The 13074-nt window shown below is 44.3% G+C and overlaps 1 protein-coding gene across 2 annotated transcripts in view; it reads right to left on the reverse strand.

Annotated features, from left to right (window-relative positions):
* Positions 1 to 13074, reverse strand: part of NGDN (neuroguidin) — a 40928-nt gene that overhangs the window by 15253 nt on the left and 12601 nt on the right. The window contains exon 1 of one of the 2 annotated variants that reach the window (XM_068242253.1): positions 1904 to 2010. The exons of the other annotated variant lie outside the window; for it this stretch is intronic. Within the exon in view, the coding sequence (XP_068098354.1) occupies positions 1904 to 1918 (15 nt within the window). The 5' untranslated portion in view covers positions 1919 to 2010. Of the gene's footprint in view, positions 1 to 1903; positions 2011 to 13074 lie in introns of those variants that run through there. 2 annotated transcript variants of the gene reach the window in all.

The raw sequence follows: 13074 nt of genomic DNA on the forward strand, positions 1-13074 counted from the left end.
TTCTGGTAAATTCGATCACAGTGGTCAAATCTGCCAGGATTCCAACAAGCATGCTGATGAGTATAAGGCTACTGAAAGTGCCAGCAGTGTCTCAACTATTGTTGAATTATAATTATTTTGCTAGCCATGGAGCTACAATATTAATAACTGTACGTTAAAGGGAACCCAAGGTGAGAGTGATATGGAGGCTGCCATATTTATTTCCTTTTTAACAATACCCGTTGCCTGGCTGTCTTCCTGATCCTGTATCTCTAATGCTTTTAGCCATAGACCCTGAACAAGCATGCAGCAGATCAGGTACTCTGACTCAGTTGACTCAGGTTTTACTGGATTAGCCATATGCTTGTTCCAGGGTTTTGACTCAGATACTACGTATGCCAGAAAATCAACAGGACTGCCAGGCAACTGGAATTGTTTACAAGGAAATAAATATGGCAGCCTCCATATTACTCTCACATTGGATTCCCTTTAACCGCATTATGGCGACTGCAGTGGTTCCCAATGCCACTTGCACAGTCCTCTCCATTATAACAAAGCATCATTTGCAGTGAAGTGTCAAGGTGCCCATACACTTATGGACTGCCACCCAATGTGACAAAATGATCAACAGATTCCTACCACCACCATTTTCAAAAGGTTTCATCAGGGAATCTGTTGTAAACTACCGGTAATTGAATTGCAGTGTGCAATACTATGGACAGTCTACCACCACTCCTACCCTGTCCCCAATTGACCTAGATATTTCCACCCTGATCAATACTAGGTCAAAATCCACCAATCCAACAGTAAAAATCAAATGTAAGCACCTTAACACTGACCTGATTGTCACATGGCCATCAGCGTAGTGTCAAAGAGAAGAATAACAGAAGTGGCACGGATAGGACTGTGGTCTGGAGTAGTAACAAATTAATATAACACTCCAGCATGCTCTTGTGCAAAGTGAGACTTTACATCAAGGGGGTAGAGGGATTCAGCAGTGCATTTTTTTTCCAGGTCCCACTGCCTTCCACAACTAGCTCGGTATATTATACAAACCTACACTGCTCCTGCCCGCATCCTCAATGCTGGAAGGAAAGGTTTTGCTTACCATCTGCAAACCTGGGATGAGCAAGTTCAGTTTTGCAGAAAGCAAATTTGTCTGAGTGTTACTTTGGACTGCAGCAGAGAGGGTTAGCTTACCCATGTTGCCACCTCTTGTCACTACACTACACCTTCCAGCTGTGAAGCTGATAGTGTCAGAAAGATGGAGAGCAGCGTACATCACAGCGGAGACATAGGTAAATGAACCCTCTCTGGCACAGCCACCCTCACACCGTGACAATATAGCATTTTTCAAAACTGCCTTGCTCTTCCCTACTGCAGTATCATGTTTATGGTCTTATTATGTAGGGCAAAAAGTACCACATCAAACAGGTATGGCGCTAGTATACTTTAGGGAACCCAGCATGAAACCTCATAGGGAAATTCAGCTAATGTGCTGATTGGGTGGATTGGTACCCTCTAAAACTGCTAGGATTCCATTAGGTGGTAGTGAACTACGCCCACACTATTTGTGTTGTGTTTTGGGAACAGTTTTCTAAGCGGGTTTTCTGCTGGGTCCCCCAAATAAATCACAGTACTAGCATATTACTACCAAAATAATTGTTAAACAGAAATAAATATACATTCCCTAAAAGACTTCTTCACAAAATGGGAGAACGAGTAGGAAGAATATCAGTTCTATGAGCTATCCATTAATGCACTGTGCCTAACTGTAATCTAATGTATAGACTTTATGGTCCAGTCACACAGAGCACAAACGTTATAAATACCTAACTAATCATTTATCACCTTTTCTAAATGGTAAATGAACTGGAACAAATGCAGAGCGTTTATAGCGCACGTGGGTCTGAGTTTCACTCACCTCCACTGCTGCCATCTTTCCGCAGCTAGCTAGTCCCGACTCCCGACTCCCCAGGCAGAAGCCTCACACAGACAGTAACACCTACTTCCACTTGGCATAGGAAGCGGAAACGCAACATTAACCAATACTAACCAATTACAATCCACAGCCAGGAGGCTACAACCAATCAGAAGCGCGCAATGCTTACAGGAAGCTCATCTCAGAGAAGCGCGTATTTCCATTGTAACTCTGGGCAATAGTACATTGTTAGTCTTTGAGAAGGAAGAAGAATTGAAAATTAAATTTAGAAACATGACTTCATCATTTTCTTTTGTTTGGGAAATAAAACAAATTTTAAGCGCTGGACTGAACGAAGAGAATCTTAGTAGCGCTTCAATCTCACGCGTGGCAATTCGTTGGACACTGTTATGTCACCCCGGCTCTCTCTGCTGGTCAAAATGCAGATTGCAGCATGATCAGTGTAGTGAGGCTTGAAAAACGATTTGGTTTTTGTCGTACCCTATACACATCACACAAGCCAAGGCTTGTATTGGCACTTTGACAGATTGGACTAATTAAACTGCCGATTGTTACTGCTGGTTCTCTCACTAATGGAAAGTATGTGGAAATCACAACTATTAATATTATTATTATTGAATAATTATATGGCACTGTACAAAGTAAGGAGCTAGTCTACTTTAGGGGACCCACCGCAAATCCCCATAAACAATTTCACCTGGGCTGCAAAACGGAACAAATGTCTTCCGTTTGCTTGTTTAAACCTCCACAAGCCTTATATCCTCTGGTAGCTAAGCATGTCCTCTAACGAATTTTGCGGTTTCGGTCAAAAAAAAAGTTGTAACTGACTGTACAGGAGCCGCCGAACGGCCGCAATTTCGGGTCCGTCAGCCATCTTTGTTCTGCTCTGCAGGTCGTTTCTTCCTCCTCATTGGAGGGATTGTTAGGTGGGGGCGTGCCAGCTTCTGTCGGCAGCTAACGAACCCTCCAATGAGGAGAAAGAAAGGACCTGCACAGCAGAATGAAGATGGCCGACGGAACCGAGATGAAGGCCGTTCGGCGGCTCCTACACAGCCCATTTCAACTTTTTTTTGACCGAAAACCTCACAGTTCGTTACAGGATATGCTTACCTATCCGTGGGTATAAGTGGGGGTTTAAACAAGGTGAAAGCGGACATTTGTTCCGTTTCTGCAGACCAGCTGAAAGTGTCTATGGGGATTTGCGGTGGGTCCCCTAAAGTAGACTAGCACCCAAAGTAAGAAACAAACATGGGGTACAAAATAATACAGACAATGGTATACACTAACATACAAAATACAGAGTTGGTACAAAATCCGTACCTAATAAAGAACTGGTAATTAACCGTGACAAAACTATTATGAATAAATATGTAACTAAATTCCAAGACACAAAAGGGTGAGAAAGCCCTACCCTTGCAAGCTTACAATTCAAAGGAATGGGGAGGGGGGCAGTAGTGGGGTAGTATACAATATCCATAGCAAAAGGCAGTGTGTTTTGGGTTATCTTGTAGGAGTACTTGGTTAGAGGTCAAAAGGGGGACTGGCCTAAGGTAGAGCATATGCTTGATGGAAAAAGTAAGTTTGGAGGGCAAGTTCAACGATATCGAAGATTGGAGAGTGATGGCTGTGTTGCAGGAGGGGGTTCCAGAGGAGGGGTGAAGCACATGCAAAATCTTGTATATGAGAAAGCGAGGATGTGATTGTAGAGGATCACAAAAGAAGGTCATGTGTAGATCTGAGGTTGTGAATGGGTTGGTGTCTGGAAACTAGTGAGGACGTGTACAAAGGAGAGAGATTGTGGAGAGCTTTGTAGCGTACATTTGAATACGGCGCTGGTAGACTTGGGCGCAGGATCCAGCTGTTAAATGGCTGGTCCTGCTTCTGCACAAGTCCGGGGCGTTTTAATTACTATTCCCCCTCCAGGCCGACATGGATAGTGGGGGAATGAAATAATTCGGCTTCCAGCGATTGCTGGAGGCCGAATTATTGTGTTTTTTAAGCAACTTCGGCTCCGTCTTCTGACGGAGCCGACCTTCCTCACTGAGCGCCGCTATAGACTGATTCCCATTACAGTCTATGGCGGCGCTGGCTGCGCCCAAATCTAGCAGCGCTGAAAAGCACTGCTCCGGCTTTGTAAGTTAGAGTTAAAGAGAATCTGTATAGTTAAAATCGCACAAAAGTAAACATACCAGTGCGTTAGGGGACATCTCCTATTACCCTCTGTCACAATTTCGCCGCTCCCCGCCGCATTAAAAGTGGTTAAAAACAGTTTTAAAAAGTTTGTTTATAAACAAACAAAATGGCCACCAAAACAGGAAGTAGATTGTCCACACATAGAAAATACATTCATACACAAGCAGGCTGTATACACCCTTCCTTTTGAATCTCAAGAGATCATTTGTGTGTTTATTTCCCCCTGCAGCTATCTTCCACTGAAGTGTCAGGCTGTTTCTTCCTGCAGAGTGCAGAAAGCTCTGCCTGTATGTAATTCCTCAGTATGTGAAAGCCCAGCCAGCTCAGAGGAGGATTTATCCAGCTTGTAAAAGATAAGAGAGAAGAGAGAAGCTGCCCTAATCTAAATAATACACAGGCAGTGTGCAGAGAGGGGCCTGGAGGGGGGAGATGCATCACAGAACCACAACACTGAAGAACTTGGCAGCCTTCCAGACACACGCCTGACAAGTCTGACACGAGAGAGATAAGTTGATTTATTACAGAGATGGTGATAGTAGAACGTGCTGCAGTAAGCCAGAACACATTAGAATAGATTTTGGAACTTGTAGGATGATAAAAAACAGGATGCAATTTTTGTTACGGAGTCTCTTTAAAGTGAATCCGAGATAAACTTTTACTCCCTGCATGCACCCATGTAGGCATCACAGCACCCAGCATGGAACCACAGTATCTAGTATGCCCACATAGGTGCACCACAGCACCCAGCATACCCCCAATTGATGCACCTCAGCTCCCAGCATGCCTGCCATTGAGGCACCACAGCTGATTCTGCCTGGGGGACATCCGGGGCACCCCAGAATAGATCCGGGGCATGTGCCACTGATCTTTGGGGCTAGCAATGCCCCTGGGGAGTGTTATTAACAATTATTGTTATATCAGGCAGAAAAGTGGACAGAGACGATAGAAAAATGATTAGTTCTGTTTTACTCATATTCAATTTTAAAGGACAACCGAGGTGACATGTGACTAGAGATGTGGCGAACATCTCTGAATCCCTGGGGGGTTTACTACTTCCGGGTCACTCTGACCCGGAGTAGTACGCCTGCGCTGCCCAGCGGAGCACGTCCTAGATCGCGCTCCTGTTGCCGCGTACTCTCTGCGCATGAGCGTGACGTCGTTCATGACGTCACGCACATGCGCAGAAAGTGCCCGGCAACAGAAGCGCGATCTAGGACACGCTCCTCCGGGCAGCGCAGGCGTACTACTCCGGGTCAGAGTGACCCGGAAGTAGTAAACCCCCCAGAGATGTTTGCCCGGCGAACCGTTCGCCACATCACTGCATGTGACATGATGGGATAGACATGTGTATGTACAGTGCCAGACACACAAACTAGTATGCTGTGTTTCTTTTTTCTTTCTCTGCCTGAAAGATATGCAAGTGACAGTTTCTGTCCGGGTCAGACTGGGTCATACTATAGCATAAATCTCACTGTTAAGTAATTACAGCCATAAAACACTTTTTTGCCAGTAAATGGCTTCTGAGAGCAGATAAGAGATAAAAAGGGTCAATAATTCATAGATTTGAGCTCTAGCATACTTCAATGAATGTGTCATTGAGCAGAGACAATGAAACACTAAAAACGTAAAAACTAGATTTAACCTCCCTGGCGGTACGCAGATGCAGTGGCTGCGTCTGCGGGAGGCATTTTTTTTTATAAAAAATGTTTTCAATTTGTTAGCTAGCATTAGGCTAGCTAACTATGTGCGGCAAGTCCCCCAGAAACTCTCTGACCCCGCCCCCCTTGACCGCCACTGGCAATATTTACCCGTCTGCGATCCCGCAAGAGCCGCAACTTCACCAATGAGCTTCACTGTCACTATGGCGACGATCGGACATGACGTCATGACATCATCGACGTCATGCGCAGTCCCGATCCTCCCCAATGCGAAGCCTGAAGCTGATTGGGAGGCTGCGCCATTGCGGGGGCAATTGGTGGGGACTGGAGGGAATTGCCGCACATAGTTAGCTAGTGAAGTGCTAGCCTAACAATATAAAACAGTTTTCATTTTAAAAAATATTCTCGAGGAAGGAGTTAAGGTCTGGGGCCGAGAGGTTCAGCGCTGAAGATGGACACCGTCATAGCAGCAAAGCTATGATGAGCACCCCGCGCAAGAGTAATTAGAGGAATGCTGCGATTGGCAGACCCTGATTTAAATCTCCCTCTGCGCTGCTACAACTCAGAGTGGGAATAGTATTTAACGTCGCTGGGAAGTTTAGCCACAGCAGGGGGAGCCGTCAATTCGGCTTGCCCTGCGCCCAACCCACTAGTGACGTACCATATGTACACGCAGCGAGGCCTTTTATGCCTATAGATGAAAGTATCTGTAGGCGTAAGGTGTGATCAACAGTATCAAATGCCGATGACAGATCAAGAAGGATGAGTATGGAATAATGGCCTTTGGATTTAGCAATAAGAAGATCAATGGCCCCTTTAGTAAGGGCTGTTTGTGTGGAGTGGTACAAAGAAAGCCAGGCTGGAACTGATCAAGCAGGGAGTTAGCAGATAAATAGGCTGGCTTTGTTCTACATGTATGTATGCATGTTTAAGTAATTTTAATGCGAATGGGAGAAGTGACACAGGGTGGTAGTTGGCGAGTTCGTTGGGATCTAGAGATGTTTTTTTAAGTACTGGACTGGTGTCACAACAGCCTTTTTGAGTGAGGATGTAAAGATGCCAGTGAAGAGGGATAGGTTGAATAGCGACGTTAGTACAGGGATGAAGGATGAGGATAGGTGTCGAATGAGATGGGAGGGAATAGGATCCAAAGACACAGGATAGATGAGATTTGGAGATTAGAGAGGAGTGAGAATGTTCAGCGAGTGGAGAGAAAAAAGCAGATAGAGAGCAATCAAGAAATGTGGTGTAGATGAAATTAGATGGCTGTATGGAAAAACCAGTACAGATTTTGTCAATTGTACCAATGAGGTATGTTGCATTCTTTAGCTGATAAGCATGGAGAGAGAAGGGGGGGGGGGGAGTTAATAGTGTTGAACAAGTGCTTTCGGTTATGGGAATGAGAGGATATGAGAGATGAAGAATATGACTGTTTTGAGGGAGAGAGAGTATTTCTAAAGTTGTTTAAAGAGGAGCTGTTAGGTATAAGGTCTCAGAGAAAAAAAACACATATATCAGTAGCTAAATATTGGCTGTACTTACATTACATATGCATTTCACTGTCCACGTTTGGATTTCACAGAATTTTTATATAGTATTTGCAGAGAATGATGCTCCTGACAGCTCATGGCAGGTTCCATGTTTGTCTGTCTCCTATGAAGCCAATTGTGTCGTCATGTCCTCCCTGCTTCCTGATGATTCCACTCACAAAAAGATCCTAATGGACAACACTATTTTGCAGTGAATATTAATTAGCCATGTGGCTAGGAATAATAGCGGACTCATGCAGTATACTCTGCCCTGTGATTTTTCAGTGCTGTGAGCTGGACTGCATTACAAGCTGCTGTAACATGAGCCTGTAACTTCTCACTAGCAGCCGAGGGGAGGACCCAAGGTGTGGAGAAGCAGCCCCAGAATGCTTTGCAGTATGTTATGTGGCCTCTCGTCCTTTTAAGAGCTTGGGAATAACAGCCTTGCTGTTCAGCACACATCAAAAGTAAGAGAGATTTTTAACTTCAGTATTGCCTTTTTGGCTTCCTTCTAAACTGTTTAACACAGGAGAATAGAGGTTTAAATTAGCTTTTGCAGCCTGACAGTTACTCTTTAAGGCCTTTTTTTGTATGAAATGTAGTCCTAATTTGTGTTTGTTTTTCTCCAATGCTGTTCAGCTACACCTTTTCAATTGTTTAGTAGCTTTGGTCAGCCAGGGATGTTGACTGACATGATGAGGGCGGACATTGGTAAAAGGTGCAACCTCTTTTGTTGAGCTCCTCTTGATATAGTAGCCAAAGTACTACAAGAATCTTAATATAATGCAATCAATAAAACAACTGGTTCACTCCACTCCTCAAAGAGAGTAGTTTAGTTATCTTACAAACAGTGATATTGATGGAGCAGAGTGGTCTGTACACACAGATACCCAGTATGACAAGTTAGAACTCTTTACTGAAGGAAAACATGCAGAGATAAATTATACACCACCATCAGGAAATGCAGCTTACTTAGAACAGAGAGGAACACAGAGTGAATACAGGAAATCACAATACCATAGAGATCATTGCAACTTAGTATAGACAATGACATCTTGTGGTTGCTTTACTATACTGTAGTTTAGGTAAATCTGTTGATATTGCCAACAGATACAGAACAGTTCACCGTAACTTAAAGAGAAAAATAGCGTAATTAATAAAATTACTTCTTACAATATTAATTTATAAATATTTAGACAGTGTTTGCACAATGTAAAATCTTTCCTCACCCTGATTTACATTCTGAAATGTATCACAGGTGGTGACATCTTTTCTGCTGTCAGGTGCGTCACTGTGGAATGTTTGTTTACTGTGAGCTCTAAAACCAGTAAAGAGTATATATGGTCTCCTGGAACGGCTGAGGGTGAGGTTTCTGCATATCTAATCAGCCTAGGCTAAGCATCATTGGGAGAACAGGGCTACATACCAATATACAGCAATAGTATGATGTAATTCTCACACCACACTTTTGTGCCTGAGTGAAATTCTAGGTCATCATTTCAGGGCCCTTCACCATCATGCACGTGCAATACGCTCACCAGATTATGTTGCTGAATCATAGACCAGCACAAATGGCATACGGTGTATAGCTACACTGACTCGGTCCTTCTCTGTTCGCTTTTTTTTTTCAACTTCAACCTTTAATCACCTTCAAACCACTGTTTTGTAATATAACTCTCCTGACCAGTTTTGTTACAATGGGGATGCAGAGGTTAACCGTACTGGGCCCCTGGACCAGAATCATCCATGAGGGCCCCTGCTTCAACCAGGGTATTAGCTCTTCATTGGCACTATGCTGGTAATGATCACTGCAATATGTGCTTTGAAGAGTGGCAATCCTTAGGCCCCGTTTACACTTAATCTGTTGGTATGCGTTAGTGCGTGTTAGTGCGCGTTGGTACACGTTTTTAACATGTTAGTGCACGTTGGTACACGTTTTTCCATAGCAGTGCATTGGGAAGAAGATTTCAGTTAAAACGCGTTAAGTGTGAATGGTACCATAGGAAAAGATGGGCATTACTTTGAAAATCAGTTTTCTTTCAGTTATAACTGAGAGCAACTGATTAAGTGTAAAAAGACCCTTAGGGCCCATTTACACTTAATCAGTTGGTGTGCGTTAGTACGCGTTAGTATGCGTTGGTACGCGTTAGTACGTGTTTTTTCCATAGCAGTGCATTGTGAAAAAGATTTCAGTTAAAACGCGTTAAGTGTGCCATAGGAAAACATGGGCATTACTTTGAAAATCAGTTTTCTTTCAGTTATAACTGAGAGCAACTGGAGGCCTTAGCAAACTGTTCCCTTCCCCTGCTTACGCCTCTTTGACACTGCAGCTGTCCTTGTTAAAGTGAAGCAAGCACCTTTTTTTATCATTCAGGATATTTCTATTGCACATGAAAAATGCATGCCGACAATCTGATTCATTATTAAAATAAACTTTCATTTTACCTTGTATTTTACATTCAAAGTAGATTAATTACCCTGTTTCAGCAGGGCTGCCCGACCGTCCCCGACCCAGAGCTTTCAGGTTCCTAATTGTTTTATTGGGCTAATTACCAAGAGGTAAACAATGTTATTAGACAACAAAGGGGGTTAGTAATTAGTACTGTTTTTTCAAAGACCTAGTTTGTGTCAATGTGTCAAGATAGCATCTCTGACTTCTGTAAATAAGGAATGTGAGAAGGGGAGGGGGGAACATGGCAGCTTCTATGCCAGGAGAGATTCCATTGAAAGAGAATGTGCTCAGTTTCCTTTAAGTTTTGATGCTCCATATCAATTGTGTAAAGAGTGTGTGAGAGGGACCAAATGTAAAAAGTGGCAATGAGGCCCATATTGCCTTAGCTACCCCAATGCCTCTGACTAGTCCTGCAAGATAAGTAAAGCAACGTAAACATTTGCAATATATATCATCTCCCGACCAAGCAGCTTCTTTTTATTCTATGGGGAGGATAAATGGTAGAAGCCATGCTGCAGAAACATCCCATGGGGAACAAAAGAAAACCAAACAAAAAGTTTGCTACAGGGTTGTCAGAAACATCAGGGGACACTTGTAAAAACTTTAGATTTCTAGCCTAAACTTCAGTATTGTTTTACCTAAGGAAAATGTAAGTCTGTAGATAGCTTGAAATTAGCATACCACCCTCCACAATGAATTATTAATATAGCACTGACATCTTTTGCAGTGCTTTACAGATTCTTGACTTTAACTGTCCCTCAGATGGGATCACAATCCCTTACCATAATCATGTCCATCATAGTCTAGGGCCAATTTACTTATTTGTATATTTTTTGGGATGTGTGAGGAAACCAGTGTGCCTGGAGGAAACTCATACCACCTTCATGCATATAGTGCTCTGGATAGGATTCAAACTGGAGACTCAGCGCTGCAAGGTAAGAGTTCTATCCACTATGCCATTGTACTGTCCAACAATGATCCCCCAGGGGTGTCAAACTCAAATACAAAGTAGGCTGAAATTGAATACTGGAACCAAGTCGCAGGCCAACCTCAGTGTCTAGTGAGCACCTCCCTCCCCTATAAAGTTCCCTGGTGTCTAATGGCCCCCTCCCTACCCTATTCAGCTCCCTGGTGTCTAATGTCTCCCCCCCCCCTCCCTATACAGTACCCTCGTGTCTAATGCCTCTTCCCTTCCCTATACAGTTCCCTGGTGTCTAGTGGTCTTCACTCCCTCCCCTTTACAGTTCCCTGGTGTTTAGTGGTCCTCCCTCCCTACCCTATACAGATACCTGGTGTCCAGTGCCCCCCTGCCTTCTCTATACAGTTCCCTATGGTCTAGTGGACCCCCTCCCACCCCTAAACAGTTCCCTGGTTTTTAGCGGTGCCCCCTCGCACCCCCAAAAGTTCTCTGGTGTCTAGTGGTCCCCCTTCCCTCCCCTAAACAGTTACCTGATGCTTAGTGACTGACCACCCTCCCTCCCCTATACAGTTCTCTGGTGTCCAGTGCTTTCCCTCTCCTTGCCCCATATGGCTTCCCTGGTGATCTTGTTCTTTAACTCCAATATAGCCTCCCTGGTGGTCTAGCGTAAGCCCAACATAATGCATAGTGGGGAAACCACTTTCGGGCTAAATGTGATAGTTCTTTGGGCTAAATCTGGCCCGTGGTCCAGAGTTTAATGTATGCCCTACCTAGATGATATTTTCACATCACTGTATGAATAAAATGCCTTTTAATCCACCAGCAAGCAAAAAAATACTCTGAATAACTTTGACATTACTTTTTTATCTTCAATGTTGGTACTTTTTTGAATGCAGAGTGCAAAAGTTATTTTAAACAGAAGATGAAAAATTATCTCCTAGGAGAAAACATAGGCGAGAAAGTGAATTAGATCTGGCCCAATCAGTTGCAGAAAGCTGTCATCCAAAATCTATAGAATAATAATATTATTGTATGTGGCTTGTCCAGGGGTCTCTGCGAAAAAAAGGGGGGGGGGGGGTTTGAACAGTGCCGCAAAAAAGGGGGTTAAGAAATGTAATAATGTGGCACTGTATCGCAGAAGAAATCCCTGCAGAGTCACACACATACATATAGGTATAAGTATTCACAATCACTAGCTGCCACTTATACAATTAAGGTGCATGTGCATACAAACATAAACATTTCATAACCATATATAAATATAGGATAGTTGGTGAAATTAGCAGACAAAAAAAGTGAGGTAGAAAAAAGAGAATGAGGTAGATCAGTGGAAGTATTGGCAATATAAGATAAAAGAGGGAAGATTCCCATAAGTGCAACAGTGTATATAAAGTGGGTGAAAGGATGGTAGCAGCAAGGAAGAGAGATCAAGGCAGGGTTCACCTAATATAATGAATCGAGAGGTCTCAGGAGTCAGGACTGGCTGCGGGGGCACTGCCTACGCCGTCCGACTAGTTCCGCCCTCGCAGCTTTGGCGGAACTAGTCGGACGGCGTACGCAGGGCACATATACCCCTGACTACATATACTGGGCAGATATACCCCTGGCTATATATACTGGGACATATACACCTGCCTACATACTCGTGCGTACCAACCAAATTCTTCAAGGTCTACCCAAACAACAAGCCGTGGTTCACCAACAAGCTACGGCATCTGCGGAGGCAAAAAGAGATCGCACACAAGTCAGGCAACCAGGAGGACTACAGGAAGGCGAGGAATGACCTAAATCGAGAACTGAGGGCTGCCAAAAGGGTCTATGCTGAGAGGATGGAACAAAACCTGTGCTCAAATGACATTCGAGCTATTTGGAAGGGGCTTAGGGCTGCCACCAACTACAAGCCCCCCCCCAACATGCACCTCCCAGTCCGGAGCTAGCCGAAGAACTCGGCAAGTTCTACTGCAGGTTTGAGAGTCAGGAAGAACCGAGGGGACACCTGGAACCGCCAAATCCCCCTCCTCGCCCCACAGAGAACATCAGGAGTCCACCTCCTTCTCCAGTAGCGAGTGAGGCTGATGTCCTGCAACTCCTGTCAAGGTTAGGCACCAGGAAAGCCCCGGGACCGGACGGCGTGTCTCCAGCCTGCCTGAAAACCTGCTCCAGGCAACTCGCTCCCATCCTCTCCACCATCTTCACCAAATCACTAAGTGAAGGCACTGTCCCCAACTGCTTCAAGAGGTCGACCATCATACCTGTCCCGAAGAAACAGGGAGTCCCTGACCTGAACAACTTCAGGCCGGTAGCCCTTACGTCCATCATAATGAAAACTCTGGAGCGAGTAGTCCTATCCAACATCAAGATCTCCACCTTGCCCCTTCTAGACCCCCATCAGTTCACGTACA

The sequence above is a fragment of the Hyperolius riggenbachi genome, chromosome 1, assembly GCF_040937935.1.
Source record: "Hyperolius riggenbachi isolate aHypRig1 chromosome 1, aHypRig1.pri, whole genome shotgun sequence".
Taxonomy (NCBI): Eukaryota; Metazoa; Chordata; class Amphibia; order Anura; family Hyperoliidae; genus Hyperolius; species Hyperolius riggenbachi.